Source organism: Filicampus tigris, chromosome 7, assembly GCF_054856515.1.
Source record: "Filicampus tigris isolate MCC_2025a chromosome 7, RoL_Ftig_1.0, whole genome shotgun sequence".
NCBI classification, from domain to species: Eukaryota; Metazoa; Chordata; class Actinopteri; order Syngnathiformes; family Syngnathidae; genus Filicampus; species Filicampus tigris.
The window spans coordinates 10,405,749-10,433,419 of record NC_141223.1 but is presented as its reverse complement, the minus strand read 5'-3'; the positions used below and the strand labels follow the sequence as shown (position 1 = coordinate 10,433,419).

General features: G+C 42.1%; 1 protein-coding gene across 1 annotated transcript in view; it reads right to left on the bottom strand.

The window, feature by feature from the left end:
* LOC147144752 (ephrin type-A receptor 4-like) overlaps window positions 1-27,671 on the bottom strand; it is a 48,452-nt gene that overhangs the window by 3,598 nt on the left and 17,183 nt on the right. The window contains exons 4-16 of the mRNA XM_086035346.1: window positions 23,041-23,196; window positions 17,735-18,070; window positions 11,755-11,879; window positions 11,516-11,675; window positions 10,617-10,728; window positions 9,284-9,342; window positions 8,773-8,886; window positions 6,972-7,157; window positions 3,643-3,704; window positions 2,580-2,789; window positions 2,314-2,463; window positions 1,648-1,844; window positions 132-290 (exon numbers count right to left, since the gene is read on the bottom strand). Coding sequence (XP_085891472.1) covers window positions 132-290; window positions 1,648-1,844; window positions 2,314-2,463; window positions 2,580-2,789; window positions 3,643-3,704; window positions 6,972-7,157; window positions 8,773-8,886; window positions 9,284-9,342; window positions 10,617-10,728; window positions 11,516-11,675; window positions 11,755-11,879; window positions 17,735-18,070; window positions 23,041-23,196 — 2,026 coding nt within the window. The remainder of the gene's footprint in view (window positions 1-131; window positions 291-1,647; window positions 1,845-2,313; window positions 2,464-2,579; window positions 2,790-3,642; window positions 3,705-6,971; window positions 7,158-8,772; window positions 8,887-9,283; window positions 9,343-10,616; window positions 10,729-11,515; window positions 11,676-11,754; window positions 11,880-17,734; window positions 18,071-23,040; window positions 23,197-27,671) is intronic.

Here is a 27,671-nt window from a genome sequence, read left to right as displayed (position 1 = left end):
GTGTGTGTGGGTGTGCGTGCGTGTGTGTGTAACTTGCATTTAGAAAGCAACAGCTGTGCACAAATAAATACACTTGAAAATCCCTTTAAAAGTATAGTACACGGTAATGAGAAGTAAAATGTCCTACTCACTCTTGTGTCATGTGGATCACCGCCTCTGGAGTCGTGTAGCTGGCGGCTGTAAAGTTGTCGATGTATCTCTCCATGCCAATGGCCTGAAGCCAGTCCTCTACTGTGCCCATGGCCGAGGACCCCTCGGGGCTCCCGGGCTCCAGCAGGGTGGTAGTGGGCCTGATGAGTGGCGAGAGGTGAGGAGAGAGGGATTTAAAAAAAAAAAATAAAAAAACGTGGCGAGGGATATTATTTTATTATATTAAGCTTGTTTTTATTTTTTAAATGCAATATTTGTGTGCGATGCATGACCACGCACACTGGCATGCACCATTTCTTCTCTCTTTATTGGTTGATCCATATCACTGTTTTATAAATCTGAACAAAAGCCAAGTCAAATCAACCACAGGTTCCTCTAAGGATTGACTATTTGAATGGTAGAATTGCTCTATTTTAAAATATTTGTGTTATATATTGTAGTAATTCCATCAAATGTATCAGCTACAAAACACACATATATGCATATCGTATGCATAAAACACAGGCATACACACACGTTCTCTTCCCCTCATTTATCTTTACAAGTTGTATTAATATAATTCAGTTGTGCTAATTACACCACAAGGAACCCATTTCACTCTTGTTGTGTAACATTAGGTGAGCACGGGAATGTGTGCTCAAACACTCATTAAATTCAAACAGACTTCCACTGGGCGGCATTAAGTCTGTAAACACATGTAGGTCATTTGTGACACATTTACCCGCTCAAGAGTAATAGCGTAGAAGCTGTAGGGTCATATTTGTTTTTGACTTAGTACTACATCCGATTTCTCCACATAGTTAAAATAGCAACATTCCAGAGCATATAGCATCATTAAAGATCATTTGAAGAGGAATGTATTATACAGGCTCTTTGGTCTGAAATCAGCCACATATTGCTAGTAGAAACATTTTGTAAAAAGAGAAAGAATGGGAGGGGCTGTCATAATAAAATGTCACAGAAACAGACCTGTCAATTATGGGCTGGTGTTTCTACTTTATTTTTTCTTTTAACACATCATAAACAATAAGTATAAAAGTGCAGACACCCCCACTACACCCCCTCCCCATCCTACCAGTCCATAAAGGCATGCTTGCTTCGATGACTTATGAGAGCTCTGACCTAAACACCATCAAACACCTATGGGACATGTGAGCTAGGTCGCCCAATTCAACATCCGTCACCTTTGACCTCACAAATACTTTTTTTGGGGGGTGATAGGGCAAAACAGACAAACTACAAAACCTGCAGAAAGTTATTACATGTTTACAAAATTAATAGAGTGTCAGATCTTAGCAAAAGATTTCACTCTGGAGTCATGTTGCTTGGATTTGTTATTGAAAGCTCACATTGCAATGTTCTATGGAAGCTGTGAAACACTTCAGTATGAACCAATTCACCAGTCACAATAATGTTGGTTGGTCAATATCATTGGAGGTGTCATCATTCACTGGTTCATATTACTGTTAACAGTGTTAACATTGCCCCCCTCCTCACCTGACAACACTGTCGCCACCAGTCCTCTTCAGAGTGTTGGGGTTACGAATCAGCTTATCCAACATGTTGACAATCTGGCCAAACTTTGGTCGCTCTGCCCTCTCTCTCTGCCAGCAGTCCAGCATGAGCTGGTGGAGCGCCACGGGACAGTCCATTGGCGGGGGAAGCCGATAACCCTCATCAATGGCTTTGATCACCTGTAAAAAAAAGAATGAAGCTATACATGAAGTCACCATGTTCATGATAACTTTTGGACTCCTTGGTTAATTAACTCATTCACTGCCAGACATTTTCAGACCCTCTTTTACCCTAATGTTTGAAAAAAATTGAAAAAATATAAATAAATTTGTGGGATTGAATGGCTGGACTGTCAAAAGACAAGTAAATCCGTCCATGGCAGTGAATGAGTTAATGCTCACTTCAGGCTGGGTTCCGATTGTGAACTACTTCAACTTGTATTATTATTATAACTACTTTTATTTGTATTACCATTATTACTAAGTGGTGTATTAAGACAATGACCATATTTTTTTTCTTTTTGGGTGGTTTGTTGTTGTTTGTTTTGTTTTTGTTCAATATTTATACAGTGCATCTGTGGCTGTATTAAAATGGCAATAAGCGTATATGTCATTTATTGCTCTCTCTATAAGTAGAAATGTGACTTACATCTTGGTTGCTCATGTCCCAATATGGCCGCTCGCCATAAGACATCACCTCCCACATGACGATGCCGTAGCTCCACACATCACTGGATGAAGTGAACTTCCTGTAAGCGATGGCCTCAGGGGCTGTCCAGCGGATAGGGATCTTCCCTCCCTATATTAATAAAAAAAATGACCTGATAAATTAAAGTCTGACAAATCACACAATAGCAATGACACATAGACAGGCACTGTCTCCTCCCATTCACACTCACTAGCACACACACTCACCCTGGTAGTGTATGCAGCCTCGGGGTCGTCCTCCAGCACTCGAGACATGCCAAAGTCAGACACCTTGCAAACCAAGTTGCAGTTGACCAGGATGTTGCGAGCTGCAAGATCACGGTGGACGTAGCTCATGTCTGACAGGTACTTCATGCCTGACGCAATACCACGTAGGATGCCTACTAGTTGGATCACAGTGAAGTGGCCGTCATTCTTCTGCACACAAGAGAAACAAGTTGTTGGTAAAGGGCGTCTTTCGTGAAATACAGTAAATCAAATCATGTGACTTTGTACATTTCTACATGGGTTGAGCATTTGCTTCAAATTGCATTGGTTAAAATCTATCTGTTTGCTCCTGTAGGTACACCGCGCAGTGCAAAGCCAGATCAGGGTATGTATTATTCTAAATAATAATGGATGTGCTGAACTGAACCACACTATTTATTGTAAACTGGACTTTCAGTTAACCTCTACACCAGGGGGTCAACAATGTGCCCCTAATGACCTCATGAGTAGCCCGCTCACCCAAAATAGCTCACCAATGATGGAACATTGTGATTTTCTATGAATGTTGTAGAAGTGATCATTTGAAAATGTAAACACTGGCAGGGATTTCCAGAAATGATGTGTCATGTGTCATTATTAGAACATTATTAAAGGCAGTTTGAGCAGATTTGTTTCAGATTTCAGAAGTGTGTATCAAACTAGTGGCCCTTCACAGAAATCAGTACTCAAACAGTAGCTCTTAATTTCAAAAAGGTTCTCTAGTGCTCTACACTTTGTCCAGGATGCTTGATGCTAAGAAAGATCCTCTAAAGTCTTGAGTTTAGTGAACCTGACCAACACAGAAGTGAAACCTGAATAAAACTCTTGTTACAAAGATGCTAAGTCGATAAAGGATAAGGATAAAGATCAGGGTGAATGTTTATGAACAAATGCTTGTAATTTGGGTGGATGACATTAAAGTGATAAGATCGGATCAGTATACTACAGGTGTCTATCTCTCTCTTTCTCTCAAACACACACACACACACACACACACACACACACGGAGAAACGCATGACTGACCCTCAGGAATGCATCCAACGATCTGTTTTCCATGTACTCTGTGATAATCATCACTGGCTTACCTAGAGAGAGAGAGAGAGAGAGAGAGAGAGAGAGAGGGAGAAAGATTGAGAGTATGAAAGGCAGATGATTATAGAGCTAAATGATACACATGACAGCCCAGCAGAGTCTCACTGGAATTTAAGTGTGTGTTACCGTGCGTGTGTGCTTGTGTGTTAGGCCATCTCTCTCTGCCCCACAGTGATTTAATTAGCTCAATGTAACGGTTGCCCAGACATTCTCTTTCTTTGGTTGCACATGCAAAGGCATCTCCTCTGAAACAAAACAGCACTACGCACTCATTTCGTCTTACTGCAAGTATGACAGACTTTGGATATGTGATGTGAGATCTCGTCGCAATCGCCCAGCCAGAGTCTATTTGACTGACTTTTATGCCCCTTACTGTCCCTTTGACCTCTTTCTTCTTACCAACTTCTGACACATCTGTCACCCTCCTATTTCCATCTCCTCTCCATTTGCTGTATCATTCCCTTTTCCCCATGACCTCGCCCATTTCTCTTTGGCCTTTTTCACCTCATCCCCCTATCTTGTCTATTCTTCTCTTTGGGGAGCATCTGTGTCTTTATCTGAGCGGGACATGCAACGGGTAGGGTGGCTTGGCCCTGGTGGGTCTCTGTCTGTCATTGTTTCCCGATGGATTAGGAGGATAGCAGGTAGGAGGAGCAAGGCATGAACAAAAGAAAGAAGTAACGATGGCTTGTTTTTATCCCCAATCCTAGCAAACCTCACCAGCCATGACATCAACCCATGACAGAAGTGTTAGTAACAATAAATTCCTCAGAGAACAAGTTAAGGGCTGAGTGCAATGAGAAGTGTTGAGTTAAGGATTTCAATGCAAAATCTCTAATCCGTTCTTGAAAAATACTCAGAGTCGCAGAGAGCTGAGCCGTTGGCAGTTGAGGTCCTGAAGGTGACGTTCCCCTCCACAGCATGCTGCTCGCCTTGCCAAGGGGCTGTCATTCACCCCCTCACCCGCTGCGTGACTGGCACGCCATTAATCAGGGGGCGCTCGGACGATGCCCCCAAAAGAGGAAGTGGATTTAAATTTGGGGGATAGCGGGGGCCCTGTCTGTCAGCCATCTTTGTTCCCTTTGTTGAGCGCCTCTGGCCTCGAGGCACCAGTGATTGACAGCTCCCCAATCCAGTCTGAAGAGCGTCTGACCTGCGACCTTAAACTCTCGCCTTTCCAGCCCCGCCCTATTCCTCACGGCTTATTTGCATGCTAATTCCATGTTTACTGAATACGCCCCGCCGCCTTTGGCAATGAACCCGTGGCAGGGACTCTCGAAAGACGGCTGATTATCACCTGCCAATGAAACTGGATGGGGAGAATCAGGCAACAACGGGACAATATTGAGAACTCAACGGGCAAACGCTCCTCAGAGGCCCGCTCAAACGCAAAGACTAGCTTTTAATAACTCATCTGCCTTTAATTTAGAGGCTTGCTTTATGTAGATTAGACACTTTAAGAGACTGGATTTAAGGCTGAAGGCATCCAAATGCACTTTGGTAGTCCTCAGTGACAGGATTTTATAAAATTATGTATTTTAGAAGCCCATCGAGGTGTATTCATAATTAATGTGCCTTAACTGGCTCTGTTGGACATGCCAACAAGTTCATGCCACATTAAGAATTCCTTTTAACTTTATTGAAATAGAGAAGGGAGTACAATTCAAATAATGGCTTTTTAATGGATTCCACCGACACACTCTAGTGTGAAGGACTCATTTGCCCAAACCTTGAGTTGAGCTCTCAGATGGGAGAGTGGAATAAAGCGGAGAGTTACTTATCAGATGCCCTTCTTGCTAAGGCTGACTCGCCTTTCATGTTGGCGGCTACCACTACGGCACGGTTCATCTGTCTCCCTCATCCATATCTCAAATGCTTAATCATTTTTAGCCTCGGGTTCATTAACTTTCTTGGCCCCTCTGTTTTCTTTTGTTGTTGTTTCTGTTGTTGTCCTCTGTCGCTCCGTCAATCCATCACCTTCTAACTACCCCTCTTTTTCTCTCCACATCTCTATTTGCACCTTCCATGGCTTGTTTCTAATTTATTTTCCTTGCGCCTGTCCATCTGCATTTCCAATTTCTTTCTCATGGCTTCTGGTTGAGGTCTGAGGGGGTCATATAAGGGGTGATAGGTGCTGGAAGAGATAAGTAATTCCGCCTGAGCCGCTGTTCACTTTCAGGTCGGTCTTGGCTGTGCATGCATCTGTCTTGTGTTGTGTGCATAAAAGGGTCCGAGACAGCGTTATCGAGCAGAGATAGGACCAGGCTGCTGCTATGTCATGACACATTAAGGCACTTCATCCATCTAACCCAAGCCGAGGCTGGCCATCAGCTATCAGCCCTACCGAACACATGCATTGAACATGAAGTACACTGATGTGTTGACAAGAGTTTTACACAAACACACAAGCACCTCAGTCCTAAAAAAATGAATTGGGACAAGGAGTAGATGGTAGAGCAAAGCTGGGGGGAGGCATGCAGGAGATAACACCAAGGGCAGAGGGAGGGAGATGTGACCAGTGTTTTGTGACCATGCAGCAGCAGATAGAGGAGGGATAGGGTATCACTCCCTAACCCCAAACACATTTAGAGCTGACACCATGATTAATGAGCCCAGTGCCGCACTACAGGGACTGTTCTTGGGCCATTAGCACCCCCACTCACCATTTGCCCACCTTGCTCTATTTCCCGCTACCCTTCCCACTGACAAGCCCGTCCATCTGGAAAAGGGCCACCCGGTGACAGCCTGACTGTGAAATACTTACAATACACTCATAATGTTGGGATGGTACAGCTTTTATAGATTAGTTCATACATCATCAGCACACACTGCTACCAACTCACACATTAGTCTAGGAAGGTTCAATTCATGAAACAAATACAATCCTTTACATATTCTACAACCTTCTGAACCGGTGCAAAGAAGAGACCTTCCAGACAGGGACACTACCACCCAAAGAAGGCATTTGTCTGAATCAACCTTCAACCAATGTCACCCTCAATGTAGGCTAGAATGATTTATTGTTACATTTTTAATGGGTGGGTGTGGGTGGTTGTGGGGAGGGTTCAGATACAATGTATATGGATGACCTTTTTAGTGCATTAAATATATTGTCTATTGGACATATTAACCATGTGTTTGTGCGCACATTTGTGTGTTTGGGGAGTTGTGAATAATTGTGAATCTGCATATACTGTAAGTCAAGGATACTTATGAATGAAATCTGATTTCTAACAGCAGTAGTAAAGAAAAAAACATACATTTGGTGACTACACCCTCCAGGTGGATGATGTTGGGATGGTCAAATTGGCCCATAATGCTGGCCTCGGCCAAGAAGTCCCTCCTCTGCTGGTCGGTGTATCCGGCCTTCAGCGTCTTTATGGCCACACAGATCTCTCTCTTGCCAGGCATTTTCAAACGACCACTGCAGACCTCACCAAACTCCCCTGAAACAAAATTAGTACAATTTAAAGTGCATCCCCCTGGCGCCAGTCTTTTTTTTTATGTGTATGTTAGAAGGGGTCCTCTTTAAACATTGATCAGGGTCTCTAATCCCATATTGCTCCCTCCCCACAGCCAGCTGTGTGGTGAGAGAGAAACAAGAAATGGATATTGATTCTTCTCTTTATTGTTTTGTCATTGGATGACTTTTCTTCAGCTACAGAATTAGTACAGCATATTTAGCTTCTACTGTCATCCTCAAAGACAGACAAAATGTTATTGTCAGGGAAAAGAAGAGCTTTGCTCTTGAAGGAGGCAGTATTTGCATGAAAATAAATATCAGCAACATCTCAGGAAGAAAAATATAACTGATGAAAGAAAAATAGACCCTTCTCGCTGATGTCATTTTACCTACAATACTTAGTTTCCGGCACGATATTCGACGGACTGCACGTGGAAGGAAAACAAGAAGAGAAGCCTTATCCTTTGTTAGCGTTATCGGTCATTGGTCTACTGGTGAAAAAGGTCTTAATTAGGACACCTGTCCATTACATTGACATACTGGAACCAGTCATTCCAAGTCGATGTGGAGGAAAACTGAAGTTGCTTGAAGGGAAAGACGACAGGATACCACAGACTCCTCGGATAAACTTTCAAAATCAGACTGGTCAAATGAAACCAGTTTGCTCACGAAGTGAATTGTGAACATTGTGAATTGCTTGATAGTAAAGTAGAGTGCCTACACTTGGGAGGACTTTGAAGCTGTTACTTTGTGTCTGGATCAGTGAAGCATTTTTGCTGTATTCAACAACGATTTTTGTCTCATGACAGAAAAGGTATGTCGCTTTTGGTTGACACAGTACGTCGATCAGTACTTTAATGGTGTCATCGTGATTAAATCATTGATAAACTCCTCTTGCTGTACATCAAAGACGCCGTTCAAGCTAGCTTAGCTTGCTAGCCGCTAACGAAGAGATGCACTTGTTTGCAACACATCGCTCAGCAGACATCAAGTCTGAATTAAAAGTGTTGTGATTATTGTGTGAAAATGTGCACAAGACCCATGAAAAATGCTCTATGATATTCCTTCAAAGTATAAAATTTGTATTCCTACATAATAAACAGATTTATGTTTAATGACAATACGAACTAAAACTTGCATTGGTATGCAAACTGGTACGCATCACATCTGCCTCGTATTTACAATCAAAGTTTAATCTTATGACCCAAGGCACATGAAAATGAAAAAAGCACATGATGTAAAGTGATCAGAGCCTATTCTTGTGTTTTGATGGTGTAAAGTGGTGAAGTCCAGGATTTGATAGCTATAGTGCTTGTTTTCTTTCACACAACTGGTTAGTCCCCCCCCACCCCCTCTAACAAATCAGTGCATCAGAAAGAATGATTTAGATGAGCGATTACAGCAACCGTAAAAATGCACAAGTGGTCACCATTGTTGTCAACACAAAACGGACAATTTGCCTCTGTAATCTCACTCACTCGACCGTGTGCCCTAGACCGCTCCACCGATTGCCCCCTATTGTGGACGCCTCAGCACACAGCGTATAAATGTGACGTCACACAGGAAGGGTCTATGGTTTTAAAATATTTTCTACTTACCGACACCAATAACTTTCTCAATCTTGATACAGGATGCATCAATCTCTTTGGCAAACTCACGCACAGCTTGGTTTGGGTCCTCATAGGTAAAGGGGTCAACATATGTTCTCACTCCTGAAGAAAGAAAATGAAAAATTCAGTGCGGAGAGAACTCTTAATCTCTTCTTTATTTTTATTATGCTGCAGGATATACCACACTTATCCATGATCCTTTCTAGCCCCCATACCTTGATTTACACTAATGCTTTTCATGTCACTATGGCTGACTCTGATGAAGATGGAGGTCATTAACTTAAAATGTTTGTGGGATACCACTACCAATGTTAATGGCTTGATGATGAGCTTTTTAGAGTAAGATAGGGTGCCAATATATTAGCTTGCAAATTGTTTGCACTTCTCATTTATGGGCTCCAGTTGTGGTTTATAGTGCATGCATGTCAACACATACGGAAAAGCACTAATGTTTTTTAGAATTACAGAATTTGTAGGTGCTGTGTTCGCTTTAATTTACCTTGATGTAAATGCTTCTCTTCATCTGACTCCTGCTTGGCCTTGCTGTACTTACTCCTTCTGGGGAGGGATAAAACACCAGGACAATTACATTTAAATACAGTTACATGTGTCACATTAAAAAAAAATAGAGATTTTTGTTTTTCTCCGAACGGCAAAATTGAATATTTGTTATGTCCCTTAAATTGGGGTTTCCTTGATTAATTTTTTTTTTTTAATTACAGTTTTGTCATTTACAATATTTTCTCCCTCTGAGGAACAAAACAGGAACTTAAAGAGGGAAGACTGATGAGGGAATACAAGATGTAAATCAATTTTATAGGAACAATACGTTAAAATCCATCAGGATTATTTTATCTGATATGTGTGACCACATGTGTTAGACATTGTCCTCCTCTGCAGTTGCGGAATGAGGGTTAACAACTACGTGATTACGGTCCCTCCCCACAATCACCGCATGGCTGCAGCAACACAATGACAATGGTCAACACATGGATACAGTATAAAGAAGCCAAAGACAGCCACCTGCTTGCTTGTAAAGCGAGGCAATCACATGGAAATCCAGAACACACAAATGCACACAATAAAATACATTTATTACCCAAAACACAGATACACATTTGGAAATGAAGAGTTGGTTTGATATAAAAATGCTCACACACCAATCAACAAGTGAAAGTCAAATGCACACAAATTATAATGAATTGAAAACCTATTGATTGCACACACACACACACACACCCACACACACACACACACACACCCACACACGCTGTGGTTGAGGCAGCCCCATCTGCATGTAATCCCATCTGTGTGACGGAGCTTTGTCCTGCTTGCTGGTTAACACCCTGAGATTGGGTCACCGTAAATCCACCTGGTGCCTCTCTGTTTGACTCTGTCTCAATTTTGCCTGCTACTTTTCATTTCTTGGTTATCTTATCTCATTGTCCACTGCTATCCTCCTTCCGCTTTTTCTTAAACTGTTTCCCTTTCTCTCATTTTCTTCACGCCAGTAAGCAAGGCACAGCAGGAGACAATAACCAGCGGCCCAGGTTGTAGCCGGTACGGGATACGCAGAGGAAAGGGGATAAGAAGTGAGGATGGATGCAAAGGACGGGGATCGAGGGGTCACTGATTGCATCTCTTCAGCTGTCGTAGCTGTCAATCATGTCTCCGATGTGGGGAGTCATCACTCATCACGTGCGAGTATGGCGCAATAGCTTTCCTACTCGGCTTTCTGACAGCTACTTTTCCTGGTGCTAAGCGAGACATCGCTCATCACAGAGGAGACACGGACTGACAGAGAACAAAAGAGCCAGAGGGATGGAGCCCACCTTCGGCTGATGACAAAAGCGCTGATGAGGAGGAGGAGGAGCACCACGCTGCCGACCACGGACACCAGTAACACTGTAGAGTTTGTTCCATCACCGATTATAGGAGCTGGAACTGAGAGAGGGAAGAGTGAAATAATGAGTAAAAAAACAGCAAAATTACGTGTCAGTCATTGACCCCTCAGGCACCCTCTCAATATCTCCCAAACTCTCTGAAAACGCATGCATGCCCCCCACACACACGTGCACACACATCGCTTTGTTTTACGATCCCACCATAAAGTCTACTGCTGTTGACCCTCAGTGAAAGACAATGACAGCCCATTAGGTTGTGTGCTTGACCGTGTCATTATCATGCGCCGCTGTTTGCATCTGCATCACAAAGGAGACACCTGGTCCCTAGATCAGTTCTCTAACCATGCAAGCCATAATATGGCTTTGAGTTTTTTCCGTTATTCTTGCACCGTTAGCTCTAGAACAGACACATTACATGTTATTGAGACTCATTTCACCCCCCAAAAGAGCAATATTTGCTATCGTTCATCTTATCGTATCACATTTAAGCATGCTGAGGAAAATCAAAGCACGGTGACCAACGGCATTTTAGTCAAAATGATATAAATTCTTCAAAAATACATCAAGGTTGACCCTCTACTTCTACTGGTATACCCACTGAGACTGTTTGCACCGTGAATAATGGCAACTCCTCAAGGGAAGTCCTCAAGTCAGGTGCTGCAGTACTGATATCATTTATCTTTTACACACAACAGCTATTTTGATAAATGGCCCTCTGAAAAAGTCACTCGTAAGAGATGCTATCATTGCAGGATTTTGCAAAAATGGGTTAAGCCATGAAAAAAATGACTTGGGAAAAAAAGCACATAATATGTGGCTCAACTCACCAGAGTTTGTCATAAACTCAAAGGGGCCGCTGCATTCACCATAGCCGGCCGCTGTGCGTGCACGCACATGGAACACATAAGAAGTGAGGGGAGTGAGACCCTTGATGTCTGCGTTCCTGGATGAGGTTTTTATGATCCTGTAGCTTTTTTCATTTTGGTCCTGCAGGAAAAGTGTAATAAGACAAGAGAAACAACCAGAAAACAATAGCGGGCAATTTGCCAATGTTTCAACCACTTACCTTTTCGTAGTACTTGACCTCGTACTCAAGGATCACCCCATTGGCTCGTTCTGGAGGTTGCCACACTAGCGAGATGGTGTGTCTTGTGATGTTTTTGGCTTGGACAGATGTTACCGGGGAGGGAGCTATACAAGAGAAAAAGCAATTTAAGCCCGCTGTTTTCAACTTGTCTTTCATGCTGCAGCCTTGGAGACAATAAGTCTGTTTCTGCTGCCCTCTTAAATCTTCTGCTCTTTTATCCATGACACCACAAGACATTCACTTGTGTTTGGTTTTGGTTTTTATTGAAAAGGTGATGCTATAAAACCACATAACTGGATTAAAAAATATAATATATTGCAGTGCTGGTGGTTGAAATGCATACAACTGATCCAATGTTCCCTTAGCTGACACTCAACTCTACGAGGTGGCAAAGTAATAACAACCTTGATTTTCTGCGTATCTGCAGGTCACCTTGGGAAACGCTGCGATGCTACAAAGCACGACCCGGAAAAGCACAAAAAATTGGCCCGAGGCTTTTGCCTTTTTTGTCTTCAAGAGAGCAAATCAATTGGTTTTCATTAAAGCACCACGGAGTGATCTTATCCTGAGCCATTTCTGCAGCAGCTGATAATAAGGCCATAATTCAAGCAACACAGCTATCTGCATTTGCGCGCCTTTAACACGTGAAGGTTAAAGCGTAGATAATGGCTCACTCTTCACTATGTCACCGATGCTCAAATCAAACATCTATCCTCAGGGAAAGTGCCAACATTAAAACGGGGTCATACACTGGAAATAAAAAGTCTGCACATCCCCGTTCAAATGCCAGGTGTTTTTGTAATGTAAAAAAAATAGACCAAGATATACTATTTAAAATTGTTTTTTTTATTGTTGTTGTTTGTTAATTTGACCAATAGCCTTCACAGCTCAGTCGAAAACAAAAATACATTTTTGAGACGATAAGTGAAAATAATCAATAAAAAAAATGTGTTATCCCCTCTCTTGAGCTGAACAAGTTATATGTCACTTTAATGGTTATTTTTTAAATGATTTATAACTTATCTCTATTTTTTAATGTTACAAAAACTTGGCATGGACAGGGGTGTGTAGACTTTTCATATTCACTGTACGTACAGAAACACAACTCTTACAATGGTAAAAACATGAGTAGAGAAGAAACTGTGCACTACAGATCTTTCTCATTGGCATGCAAAAAATAATATTGAAAAATAGAATAGAAACTAGAAGGGAACTAAAAATAATCCATTGGGATCTTAAACAGATTTTGACACTTCTGACCAACCAACTATACTATCCTCTTCTTTGCAAAGGAAACATTTTGACTTTAAAGGTTTAGAATACTTTTTGGGACCTGTCCTCCTCAGCGATACTGAAGCCTTCCTAATTTCAGACAGTCTGTCTTTTAACACATTATAGCGGAGTGATTAATGAGGGGTTCGTCATCCACCGATCACGATTGGATTATCTATGACATTATATACATTCTCATCATTTTGCCCCGGGGCTCCGAGGAATTGAGTATTTAAGCTTACACGAACAAAACCCTGCTTTTAGCTGCGGATTGAGTTCAAACAGGCCTGGAATTTAAGCACCAGCCATGGATTGAATTTCAGGCCTGCGATGCAAAAACAGGAGGGGGCATTTTCAGTCAGACTTGTGGGAGCTGAGATGGAGATGAAGAGGTTTGGGATTGCAGAGATCTCTTGGTAAATGGATTAACCCAAGGTTGTGTCTGCCTAATGTGTTGCATCTCTGTTAAACAATTAGACGCCGGCCATTTGTATCGCTCGATCAATCTTACCCAGCCAGGGAGAGCCAATTTGAAGCCCCCTTTGGGATTGAGAGAGGACACTCCAGCTACAAAAGACAAAAAACCCAGAGGGTTCACTGACCTTCATTCCACTCAAGTAATCCACACATCTATCTTTTCTCCAAAGATGACAGATATTGCGATTTAATTGTGTTCTGCTTCTCTTGTTGCATTTTTATTTCTCCTTCAACTAATGTGAGGATGAAGATGAGTGGACTTTTGAGTGGTCCCTCCTGAGAATTCCTTACATGAGACCGCAGGTTACAAACAGCCCTGACAGGAATGAAGTGATCCATAAAGGCTGTGTTTGATGGTGTATTGAAGAAAAAATCAAAAGAACGCATAAAACTAAACCCGATATATGGATACATTTAAAATATTTCTCAACCACGTAACCCAAACAAGCCTCTCCTCAACAGAGCAGCTTCACTTAAGGCAACAAGTAAGGAAGGCCATGATGAGATGACCTGACATCTATAATGATACTTTACATGTGACTTTCTCATTGGTTTGAATTTGACGTGAATTATCTCCACATAAAACACAGTTTATTGATGGTGTTACCTTGCTACCGTGTTCATCTTTCACTGTTTGGACAGCGTGGAACATGCTGTATGTGGTTGAACAAATATGTGGTTGATAACCATTTGACATTAAGAAAAAGAAAGAGACCGAAAGAGAGAGAGAGAGAGAGAGAGAGAGAGAGAGAGAGAGAGAGAGGGAGAGATACAGTATGCTAGAGAGCACATGTGGTTGCCAGATTGAATCTCGACTGCCAGATTGGAGTCCCTCAGTTTTGCTGTCACCAAGGGAAAAAAGATGGGGAGGCAGCTGTATTTCACAGTGTCAAGAAAATGGCTTCTGCTTACATGATCCTTTCCCACCCCATGTAACGGGTGCTTCCATCTCCCCAAACACATTTGCACATGTCCGTTTTGCCAGCGAGATGGAAACTCACACACATGTTTTCTGACAGACAAGCCCCCCCACGCCCACACCTTCTCAAGCTCTAATTCACATTGTGTCACCTAAGGTTGCCAAGAATTTATTATCCAGACATAAACACCTCCATTTTAGATTATTTTTCTGTCTTTGTCACAATACGCACACTCACACACAAAGTGTTTGATCCCATAAAGAGGGAAAACACTTCCTTTTACAGCTAGGGGTCAGTTCAAAGCTTGCCGCCCCCCCCCCCCAACAACCAAACCCCTCCTGCACACTTTCCCTCCTTATGCTTTTGGGTGATGGGGTTACACTCCCACTGATTTATGCCAGTGGATTTGTTCTCGTCAAGGTAAAGAATCTGACTCCGTCATCCACACGTCTAGTTACAGATTCATGCACATGCAATCAACAGTGCTAATGTGTTAATTTTCCCTTGGCGTCGTTCTCTGAAAACCTCCATTCCTTTTCCCCATAGTAAGAAATCAGTGAGCGTTCCTTCGTTCCAAGCTGCCCCCCTCACCTCTTCCTTTGCGACTGAAATTCAAACTTTAATGGGGAGGCAGCGGAGGTTGGGCCGTCTTTTCCACAGCAGTTATAAATCCTAATAAATCTATCATAATAAATGAGTAATCCACCGTGTCTGGATGAAGGGAGGCAGCACGGGGAAAGGGACAGCCGCAGTTGACGAGCTGTATTACCAGAGGCTGAAACCAGAGATTCCAAAGCCTCTAGTGAGCATTAGCAGAAAGAAATCCAATCATCTGAAGATATCCTCTTTAACACACACACACACACACAGGCACGGGCAAAGGCACACACACATACTAAAAGAGACATGGACACATAGGCAACATTGTTTGAGGGGCAAATGCTGATGGTCGCTTAATGTATAAACAGTCTCTATAGCTCGCTTTTCACATCCGTATAGACATACACAGACTTCAAGTTCCAAGTGCCTTTTGACTAATCCTACGGAACAGTTGTGAAACATGCACCAGTGACAAGCCTAAGGCAACGTCCATATCATAAAACCTAGAGGATACAGATTAGTCTACTTAAATCACAAAGGTTTGCATGCTTCAGTCTAGGGGTGGGCGATATAACGATATTAGATTGTTAAGCGGTTTAACATGTTCACGATCTCATAAAGCCGAAAGATCGTTTGATCGTCCACATGGCACATTCTAAACAGTTTAGCCACTGACGCGTATACCCGACCAACCAATCAGAGCATGCACAATGCACCGTACGTGACACTCCCCGCCTCCCTGTTTGTTTGTATAGCGGGAAGTCACCACGAAGCGGAGTTGGTCCCGAAAAGAAAATCCACATCCACAGTGTCGATTTCGTTTGGCTTTTCCTCGGAGGAGAAAGCGCAAACCAGTTATTTGCTAAGTTTGCAGAGACTCGGTTTGGACGTCAACGCCAACAGCCAAAACAAAACGGAGATCAGACCATTGGTAGCCAGCGGCAGCCGCTAGCTCCAAGCTAACGCAATCCACGGTAACACATCATTTAACAAAGGCACTCCATATGAAAAAACAAGCGTAGAGGTAACTGAGGCAGTGACTTATTACCTTTCTGAAGACATGATTCCCATTAAAACAGTGGAAAACAGAGGCTTTAAAAGACTCTTCAAAGTACTAGACCCGCATTACGAGCTGTGTTTTTATGTTTACGTTATGTTACCTCTTATGTTTACATTCACTGCACATTAATAAAAATTGTCACTATTCAAATTAAAACCTGTTCAGAAAGCTTAGCTGGCTTAGTTTTTTTTTCTTTTTGAGTTTTATATGCATTTGAATTATGTTTTATATGTTTAACAGGAGGGAGATGGTCAGAAATATGCAAATTAGTCTTAAAAAATGATGAAAATAAAGAATCATGATAAAATTGTGATCGCGATTTTATTTTCAAACTATCATGATATGATATTTTAGCCATATAGCCATATCGCCCACCCCTACTTCAGTCCATGTGTGAGAGAGTGCGCTTTTTGGGATGTTTTGCGCAATTGTGCGCCAGCGCGACCACCCTGTCACACTATTGCAAAACCTCGGCCTTGACTCAGAGGTGCACTCCATTACAGCTCCAACACAAGGCTGTCTGGCAGAACTCTCAGCTCTCCCACAGGCAACACAGTCATTCATCTCTATTTTCCTGACCTCATCTGATAAATCAAGCCACTGTGTCCTCAAATTGCTAGTCCAAACTGCATCCAAGACATTCACTTTTCCCAGGGTTGGAAATTACTGATAAAAAGTGACACAAAAGGGCCACTTAGCTTGCCACCCAAGAGCAGAACAGTAAAGGAGACCAAAGTAATGATCGGCTTTAAGTGGTGGAGAGCAGGGAGGGATGACAAGAAAGGACGAGGGTCGTAAAGTCCATTTGCACAACAAGCAGTTACAAAATGGAAAAATGACGAAACCAAAGGTGGCTCTGAATGCATCCCTGAGTTTACAGGGCTGCTTTTGAGCTCAAGACAAGATGTTGCATTGATGGACAGATTGTCCTTTTATTACACCATCAATTTCTAGCAGCATCTATAAGGACGCCTTTAGTGAATCAACAGACAATTCATCGAATCCATGAGCTCCAGCTCTAAATATAGTACCTTGCCAGTTGCACTATCTCAGGTTTAACATGCATAATTATGCAAAAGTCAAGTTGAATATTGCTGAAAATAATTTCACACCGAAAGGAATCCATCATCCTACACATCATCAAACTGTCACAGAAATTATTCCATATTTAATAATCATGGTGTGTCATGCAGATTATAACCCTCAAAAAGGGTGAATGAGCACATATGGTGCATGGTACAAATTTACCAATCTCCTTCAGGTGCACACAAATCAATGCACTGCTTACTAGGCTCTTCGGCAGACACAGTTTCTCATATGTTGTGGAAACAAATGCGTTTTCTCGTGATTGGTGCATTTCAATTTTGCAGATACAGCTCTTTACAGATGTCTCAGTGGTGTGACTGTCCATTGTGGATGACATCGTAATTCATTATTGAGGATTTAATCTGTACTATACTGACTGCTATGTTAACTTTCAATTGAATCAACCAATTATAGATCCATTGTTCAAAAGCAGCAGGCTGAAGCATCATCTTACTACATAAATACTAGTTGGAACACTTCTCTCAGGCTCTTTAATGACAATCTCCTTCCACAAACTCAATCAATCCATGTCTGGTTAACTTACCGGCCTGGTTGGTGGTGACGGTCACAGACACTGCCTGCTCTGGCCCGGGGCTCTGTGGCGAGACGCCATTTACCGCCCACACCTCAAAAGTGTAGTTAGTGTGGGCCTGCAGCTCGTTGATGGACACTCTGGTTGCCTTCAGACTCAGCTGCTGGGGGCTAAAGTGGATGGCATTGCCACAAGGTTGACAGCGTCGCCCATCTGGCCCACATCGTTTACACACTACATTGTAGGTGAGATCCTGCCGTCCTCCTGAGCTCCTTGGCGCGCTCCACTCAAGGTTGACAGAAGTCTCGTTCACATTGGAGATGAGGTGGAGAGGCGCTGTTGGAGGCCCTACACAGTATAATAAAAAAAGTTGGTGGTTAGAACAAACAGTGGTGGGCTAAATGCTAAGCAGGTACTGAGTTACAGCAAAGTGTTCCTGTGGTCACTGTTGAAGTGGAGAAGACATTATGACATATATATTTACAACAAATTGCTCATTGCTAACAGCTGGTGAAAAGCTATTCCATAATAAATCAGCGTGCCTATTTGTGATTCGGGTACATTTACATTATGTACAGCTACACAATCTGAACAGCCATATATAATATATATATATATTTGTCTTCTACAAATGCACTATTATTTGACTGACTCTGTGAGAGAGAAGTTTTTTTATTGAGGTTCTATGGTGTCATACCAAGACGTGTTTCAGGTACTTTCCATAACTAAAAATATTGACTCACTTTCAGTTCAAATTGCAAACTTTAACACTGTAAAAAGCACAGACTGTTTGACATTCCTGTGTTACATGAAATGCAGGTGTACTTAATATTGTGAGTGGAGTGAGACACTAAATTGGCTTGACCTTCAAATCAAAAGCTGAAACTCCTTGAATTCCTTTTTAAAGCCCTGTCCATCAAAACATGGGAGGTTCCAATTTCGCCCATGCATCTTAACTGAAATCCAATCAACCGAAACATTTTTTTCAAGTGTCGAATCAGCAGCAGACAGCAAAATGCCAGTCTGTATCAAACAGACTGTCTTTATGGCTGCCAACAATAACTGCAGACCATGTTTGTGTTGGACCTCGTTCTCAAGCACAACTGCTTTGATCTTGAGTCTACAAACCGTGCTTTTATATGCAAGCGGCAATGCAGATGTGACAGTCTTCCCTCATCATCAATTTCAATTTACATGTCAGCTCCACTTTAATGAATGTGTTTTTTGCGTGTTGCTTTCAAACATAAGATTCAGTAATTGACTTAACTCTCCCTGCCCTCTCTCCATCTCCCTCTGACTAATGAAGCGCTGGCGAGTGCGCTGGGGGGATCGATGCACGCTGAAATATGAAATCTAGTCAGTTGGCAGACTAATCACTTGCAAAGGAAATTAATTATCAGTGTTATTTTTAGACTAGCACAATGACACTGAAAGATGTCACTAAGACACCGAGAGGGGATGTATGTATGGACAATTCTTGCTGAATTGAGGAGACTTCTAAAAGCAGGTTTACCCATAATGCATTTGGAAAATTCTGTGGACCGTATGGGCATGTGTTTGCACTTGAAACTTTGAAAAGCACTAATCAGTTTGGAAATTGATTAGTATGATCAGACCATGCCTGGAGGAAAGGGGTACAAATGAATGGCATGAGTTAAAATACCACTAAAATTACTGTGTATATAGTTTTATGGTCAGCCTTTCGGCAAAAACAACAGAAATATTAACAAATATCATTGAAAATAATATGATAAAGCACAGTGAACCCCCCCCCACACCCCTCGCACCCCAACCACACACCCCTCATATTTTTCCTTCCTTGCCCACTTTTCCTTTGTAGGAGTTATTGATGGGGTTTCTAAATGAAGGCGCCTACACCCAACTTGTCAGCTTGTTAGTCTCAACTAAACTCCCTGTACAATTCTATATTTAACAGTGTGGTGTGATCCATCAGTGTTTAAGTGCTATGCCAAAGAATATTATTTGGGTTTAATACCACTGTAGTCTAAATCGAGCATTTCAACTGTCTAACTTTTCAATTGGACAGATGTGTAGGGTTTCTTTCTTCACACGTCAGTGCTTCTCAATGCTATTTCAACCGATGTTAGCTACACCTGTCGCTCTCCCAGAACACACCAATGGGATCATGGGAGAGTGGGAGAGCTGTTGGCTGTGAGTGACACTTTGTAATTAATCCCAAGAGAGTATGTGGAGAGGGAAATGGCTTTGTGGATGAACATCCACTCAATAAGGCCTTCACATACATAGTCACACATCCAAAAGTTTGTCCAAAATAAAGTTTAAGATAAAGCTTCCCCTCCCCACCTTTTCATTCATTTATGGGCAGGCAATTTGCACCAAGCATTAGTTCTTTCTTTCTTGTCAGCCCATGCTTCATCTGTCTTTCTCATTTTTACTCTTAAACGTCTCCCTTCACATGCCCCCACCTCTCTTTGTTGTCTACTTTTTTTCCTCCTGTCTCTTCCTATCAGTATTTGTTAGCTGAGTGTTGTGCAGGTCTAAGGTAGAGGGCAGGCAAAATTGGCCCGAGTATCAAACTCCACTACTGCAATCCATCTGGGATATATTCAATGCCCCCCTTGGGGCTTCCCCATTCCATCTTCATTCCTCTAAGCCAAACCACCACTAAGAAAACTGGGAAAAATCTGAGAAACACATCAAGGGCCAAAAGAAACCCCAAATTGTAGAACACCCCCTCCTTGTAACCAGCAGGCAGCAGAGCAACCGACTCCCATGGGTGTCTGTCCACGGCCTTCATTACTGCTCTGTGTTGAGTGTATGTGTAGTTTTATGTAAGTGTGTACTGGATATATAAGCATTGCTCCCACTGGCTACTCTCCCTGGAAAATTATGCGGTTCAGTCCTGGCTAGGCTGCAAAATTCACTTGAGAGATGTCCGCTACCTACTATAAGAATTTGCGAAAGTAACCTGATCTTGTTTTTGGAGAGATGAACAGAGATGGGGGACTCACGTCACATGACTTGCCTCGAGTCAGACTCGAGTTGTTATTTTTAGGACTTGCGACTTGCTTGCCAAAAACACGGGAATTGGGAGTTGGTATCTAAGTGCCTCGACTTGACTTAGGCTTGGACCTCCTGACTTGACAAGTCTGATTATTATACACATTTAAACTCTCATTCAGCATATTTCATTATGTATCACCACATTAACAGTGTGCCACTCATATCAATGTTAGCATGATAAAATAACACGCATTCTTCGAAATTATTCAAATGTAGATATTGATTTTAGAAGTTAATTGTTTTTCATTTCATTTTTAGAGATGTACATATTCATAACATTTTTCGAGATAATGTACTTTTTGTAGTAGGATCAGTGTTTTGTTTTTTTTAATCACTCCAACATATGGTTTACTGAGCAAGCTTTTAAGACTTGACTTGCTTGAAATTTGGTGGCGACTCAACCTGACTTGCTTGATTTTTTTTCCACAGTGAGTGACGTAGGACTTGCTTGAGAATTGATGGTTGCGACTCGAGACTTACTTGTGACTTGCACATATGTGACTTACTCCCACTTCTGGAGATAAAAGATGCAAAACTGAAATATGATTGTCTTGTTGCATTTCCAATGGATGTCAAGAAACAATCTTGTCATTAACAGCGGAAAAAACTGTGAACTTGTTTCCTTTGCACAGTATTAAAATGCTTCAAAAAATGTCAAAAACCATCAGGAATGCAGTAGCAAAAGCTTGAACTCTCAAAGTCTAGTGTCATAATTTCGTGTTGACAGACCATTAGTACAATGATCCCCCCAACCCCATGATTGACCCTGAAACAAAAAAATACTTAATGTTTTTGAGAGGGTGTTGAGAGGAAGACACCAAATTATGCGATGTAGAGGGGAGTGTGAGTGACAGCTGTAATTACACATCGGGCTGAGAAGCAAAAACAAAATGCACAGACGACAAACGGTGGATGGATAGTTCAAAGATCAAATGTTGAGCGGCTGACGAAGCGGTGGCCAAAGGTCGGTTGCAGTTTGGAACGCAGAAGATTGCGATGCAGGGTCCAATAAAAGCAGCCAAGTAATGAGCTATGGCAGCTGTTGCTTGCAGCAGCCACAGTTGAATGCCACACTGACTAACGGGACAATGGGGACGATGTCAGCCAGCAACTTCACGCAAGGGAGGCCACATAATTGGCTTTGGAGGACTTACAATTTTATTGAACTATATTAGGACACAATAACATTGATATTTGTAATAAATTAACAAATATATTGGTGTATTTATGTATTTGAATTAAAACCGTTTAAAACGACACATGCTAATTTGGCAAAGGTAATAATAATTTTGAGCTTAACCATATGTTCTCTGTCATTCAAATAATTAACTAGGCTATTAAAAACAAGCACCACCTCTTCATTGTAAAAATATTTCACAAATGTGTTTGATTGCATATTTATTAAAGTCCATTGGAATCATTTAACCATTTGGATTTGTTTCAGCTTGGAGAGTATAGGAATCTGCCTCTTGTCTGATCCAATAAACCGTTGAGCTGACTGATGAATCCACAGGAACTTGACAGGTCATTCAGGCCTAATGGTGAGCCAGCTATGAGCAAAGCAATTTAACAGATGTTTTGGTTGGTAGAAATTACTTTATGACACATACTCAGTCAGACATAAACATCTGTCATAGGGAAGTAAAATTGCTGTTATTTCCTGTGCAGCAAGGGAATGAGCCTTTTTGTTTTGGTGGGTTGATACTTTTTCTTAGAGCACATTTCTACCAATATGAACTCCAAGTACCATGACTCAGAGGGGGATGAATTCTCAAAAGAAAGGAGTATCAGAAGAATGCATGATTCTCAGTGGTATGTGTTACACCAATCATTGTTAGTTTGGCATGGAATAATAGAATAACTGACTCATGTTGCTGGGTTAAGAAAAATGAAGACCAAGAGAGGGACAAAAAGGGATTTACTTTACTTTCCTCTATATATGCCTTTCTCTCTCACGCTCATCTCCTATTTTGTCTGTGGAAATACGAATCTGGAATCTATCGGTTTGTACCCATTTTGGATGTCGAGTAATTTGACTGATCACTACAACCTGAAATCTAAATATTTTTGAAAACAGCCCACGAAAGCGTCCTGTTTGTAGAAATATCTGTGAATGTCGAGTCCAGGTTAACATTGCATTGAATAATTTATTACTGGTGCAAAAGCAACACTTGTATGTGAAGGTTTTTAGCCACTGCACTTATTTCATGGCTTATGTTGGTATATTGCAGGCTTTAACACAAAACTTTGCCCAGCCTATAGCATGTACTTACGGGTGCAGGGCATGGATGCCGGGTCCGTTTCAGAGCGGAAATATCCTTTGTCACAGGTGCAGGATGTGGATCCCTCCCTGACAGAGTAGCTGTGGAGTGGACATTTGGAGCAGGCACCATCAGTCGCCAGGGCACGGTAGTAACCAATCTTACAGGCTAAAAGAGAAAGAAAAGAATGTTTATGTTTAGATGTGATCAATGTTATGCTGCAATTTTACCTTAAAGGGGAGCAAACATTGTCAAAAAGCCAGAGAGGGTCGACACAGTTCACACGCAAGGCGAGCAATGCAAATCTATGTAAACAAGAACCTATTGTTAAAGTGAGAGAATCAACAAAGTGAGGGTCACATTTTTGACACAGAGATTCAGGGTGATCTGTGAAGCAACAGTTGCTATGACATTGCGCCTGATATTTTACAGTATATGATAACACACACACACCTGAAATGGTTAGTCAGTAGGGTTGCCAACTCCCTGAAAAATAAATAAGTGACATCTCATCGGCCGGGACCACCAACGTGACTGCCTTCAACTAATTGGCGTATCGATTCCAAAATATCGATATTCCGATCCAGAGTGCTCAATTTTAAGTATTGATCCTCAAGATAAAGTAGTGATATTTGCAATTAATTCATATATAATATATTTGTATTAATTTATAATTTAGAAGGTTGTATTGTCATCCAATCAGAATGTTCACTCTGTGTTGCCAAGGGTAAAGAGCTTTCTGCCTTGGCAAGCAACATTACCTCGACCAATAAGATAAGCGGATTCTGTATCCTGATACGCACAAATGTGCTGTCATCTCATTGTGTCACAGAGCAGGGGAAGGCCTGGGACCGTTACCGTAGGTTGTCGTATAAAGGGAATTGTTGTTCATTAATTCCATTGACATTTTACAGACTATTTTTGACTCTCATGATATTATGGAACAAAGTGCGTCCCTTTACAACTCAATACAGGACGCGGACTTATACTTCTAAATACGGGACGGTTCCGTTTTTCAAGGGACGATTGGCAACCCTATTACAGTAGTCACCTAAGGCCCCCTTTTGGCAACAGTGCACCTCTTTCTCTTCAGTGACATTTTGATTGGGGGCGCTCTTCTTTCAAGGGGTTTCTCCTTCGTCATTTAGTTTATACAAAGGCCGGGGGAGGCCACTGATCTTATATTTCACCTCAAGTGCTGCACCAGAGTAGGCGGACAAAGGAGCAATTCTCTGAAAGGTGCGGCGCAGACGGTCACAACAGCGATTGTACCAAGTAACCTGTCGATCCAGGAGGCTGCCATGTGCAGCGGAAGGTAGAGAGAGAGAGCAGATTACTGGTTTGGATTTTGGTAAATTACTCGGTGAGTGTTCATCTGTCTTGGGGTGGTTTGTTGACTAGCAGCTAGCATCCTACACCTAATTGCAATTTCTTTTCACCCTTGGTGAGATTCGACTCGTGATCCTGTGGTTGTAAAGCCAAGTACTTATAGATTGAGCCACTGCTGCCCTAAATCTACATCGGGATCTAGACCAAATTGAAATGAGTTTCTCTTTAGCCCATGCTCTGCGCCTCTACAAAGTTTTGCAGAATCCAGCTGACTAACAAACGCTGAAATTACAACCTCCTTAAGGGAGCAATGAAATCAAATAGCTACACATGTAGTAGACCCCCAGTAGTACTACGTATCTACTAGAGAATAGTCATTTTTCAACTTTGTACTCCCTTCCTTGGAAATGGTTCCCATCCTCATGCAATAGACTTTCAACGCACATTCCACCAATCAACTAACATCCTAGTGGACACAAATAGCAGAGGAAATCCAGTAACCCAATAAAATACGGGTAAATCCCTCTCTTGAAGGCGTAATAAAGTCTCTATTGGGCTGCGTCTCCGCTTCAGTTGCCGGATTAGCGTAGCATGGGGAGCTGGGCTAGCTGCTACCTGCTGAGCAATTCTTTGCCCACTCCCACTCAGTTCATCAGGAGTAAATCCCTGCTAACGCTAAGCTAAGGGCCTCTTTGATTGTGGCCTGCAGGAGTGCGTGGAGCCTGGTTTTTTTTTTCACTGTTGCAACAAAGAGGAGAGATTAGTGAGGAGGTGCTTTGTGTTATCTATCCATCTTAACGCCCGAGCTCCAACACTACAATCAGGTATAACGCCACTTTGGATTTGTGGGTTGTTTCAGGGATTGTGACTGCTTCAGGTGACAAAAGCCATAGCTGCTTTCAGAGTTTGTACATGTGCGCTGACCAGAAAAGTGTCTTGAATTGAGAGACGGGTCACCCAGCCGTTTTGAGATGGTTCCAATCAGCTAAACGCTGTAGAGAGAGTTAATTGAGCTGCATGCTTCACAGCCTTCAGGTCTGAGCCTCTTAAAGAGACACAGTTTTAGGGCAGGATACCTCAAACTGTGCATGGTTGATGAGTTTTTTGCTCTTCAATTATTAAGCTGATCCTTAAGCCCCCACTGGCTATCTGAGAATACTTTGCCTACCATCCAAATCTGTTTGCCATCAGTCATGGCTTGGCATCATTTTTCTGTGGTTTTTAAATCCTGCATATTTTGAAATATGTTTAAATATGTGACGTCAACATATGTGGGTTTGTTTACAGCAGTGGGTGCCCTGCAGAAAGGAACATTGGAGGCAAGAGAGACGTTGATGTAAATCTGGGGAATTTGCTTCCTATTAGGAGCGGGAGCGTATGTGAGGAAAGAAAACCGCAGCAGTGGGTGGTCTGAGAAACCGTGGCCTTAGAGAAGAATCTCCCTTAAGAGCCGATGGATTTATTACTGTCCAAGCCATGGCAAACCCATACACAAAGCACAAATACAAACCCTCAACAACCATCTTGCAATGTTCTTCATTTTACCCTGTAGCTCTCAAAATAAAAAACACATTGTTTTTGCTCAGTCATTGTCTAACTTTCTCAATGTATTTTTCTCTCTTTTAGGCTTTCTCCCTGCAGGATTCTTTTTAGATAGAGATGGTTTGTCACGTTCCAAATCCCTAAGCTGAGAGATCAAAGGCAGACAAAAGACTAGTGACTTTTGCCATTCTGAAAAGGCAAAAGATGGAATCCCACATAGTGTGGGACATCACATTCTTCCCCCTTTCTCTTCTTGCAGCCTTTTCACTCCTCATCTTTTCTCTTTTGTCAAGCTTCCTCCCACAACATCCACATCCCAGTTGTTTGTAAAATAAAGCACATTTGAAAGAAAGGAGGCCATAGTTTGTGGTATTTAATGAGTAATTGTGTTCATGTGATTGGGGGTGCATCTGCTGGTAACTAGTTGCACTGCATGGGTAGAGGAACACATTTATGACAGTAGTGCATGGACAAGAAAAACAACGAAAAAGACATGGATAACAATAGACAGCAAGCAGTTAACTATAACACACCTAAGTTTCCCTGGGTGGCACCAGCCTACACTGCAGGCTTTGAACAGTGATGCATGCCAAATAAAACACCAACCTACACACTCGCCCATGCAAGCCCACGAAGAGTGACCTGCATGCAAAGTAAAGGTAAACTTTTCACCTGCCTACACAATGACATACTCAATACACCAGCGACTGAAAGCTTGAAAGAAAGCCTATACAACAATAGAAGTCAGGAATATAACACCCAGCACACAGCACTGTATAACCTGGCTTGCCAAAGCACAGCAATCGCCTCTCTTATGATAAAAAGAGAATTAAGTTAAAACTGAAGTGTTGTCATTCTTTTCTCAGGACTGTGATTCATCTTCTTTTGGGTGTTGAAAACCTGCTCTCTGTTTTCGTCAAAACAGACAGTGAGCACTCTTCAGAAGCATCTTCACACATAGCTGCCCCCCGCCCTACAAAAAGGAGCGATCAGTTTTCAGGACCCGAGGGCAAGGAGAGCCTCTGTCTTTGAGAAGCCACTACTCTCTATTCAAAATGACTTTATGCCATTTCCCTCTTTGTCTTTGTGACTCTACTACTTATTTTTCTACAGGTGGATAGCAGGTGAGATTCTTGTTCCAACAGTGTTTGGTTTATCCTTTGGCAGGAATTCCTGTCTGGGTTTAGCAAACTGAACTAAATCTTGGAAGTATATGTGTCTATTTCGACACAGATGGATGACATACAACAATGACACCCACCAACCTGAGCCACTGGTTGGTAGTGGGGATTAGTGAGGATGACTAGCTGCTGAATGTTAGCATCTGTCACAGGAACAGCAGGAGAGTGGAGCAGGTTAACTCATTAATTCTGTCACAAGGGGTTATTAATTGCCTCCGGCCCTGACGGCGACTTGCAGCCACACGGACAGCGAAACCTATCAGTGTGATGAATGAGGGACACACGGTCACCGAAACTGATCACCATGATTGATGATACTCTCTACACACGTCTTAACCTTGACCTGGCGGCAGAAAATGTCTCATATATTATAAGATACAAAATTAATGAATCATTAACGTGGATGATATTAATACCAGTGCTAATGAAGGCCAACAACAACAGACAGTAAGGTTAACAATGTTAATAATGTTGTGTTGGTAATTGGCAAAGTTGTGATGATGTTGGCTAGCAGCAGGAGGTGCAATGGGTGCCAGTATTTTTTTTTCTATCAAATGATGTATAAGTGTTTGCAGCAGCATCCATTCATCA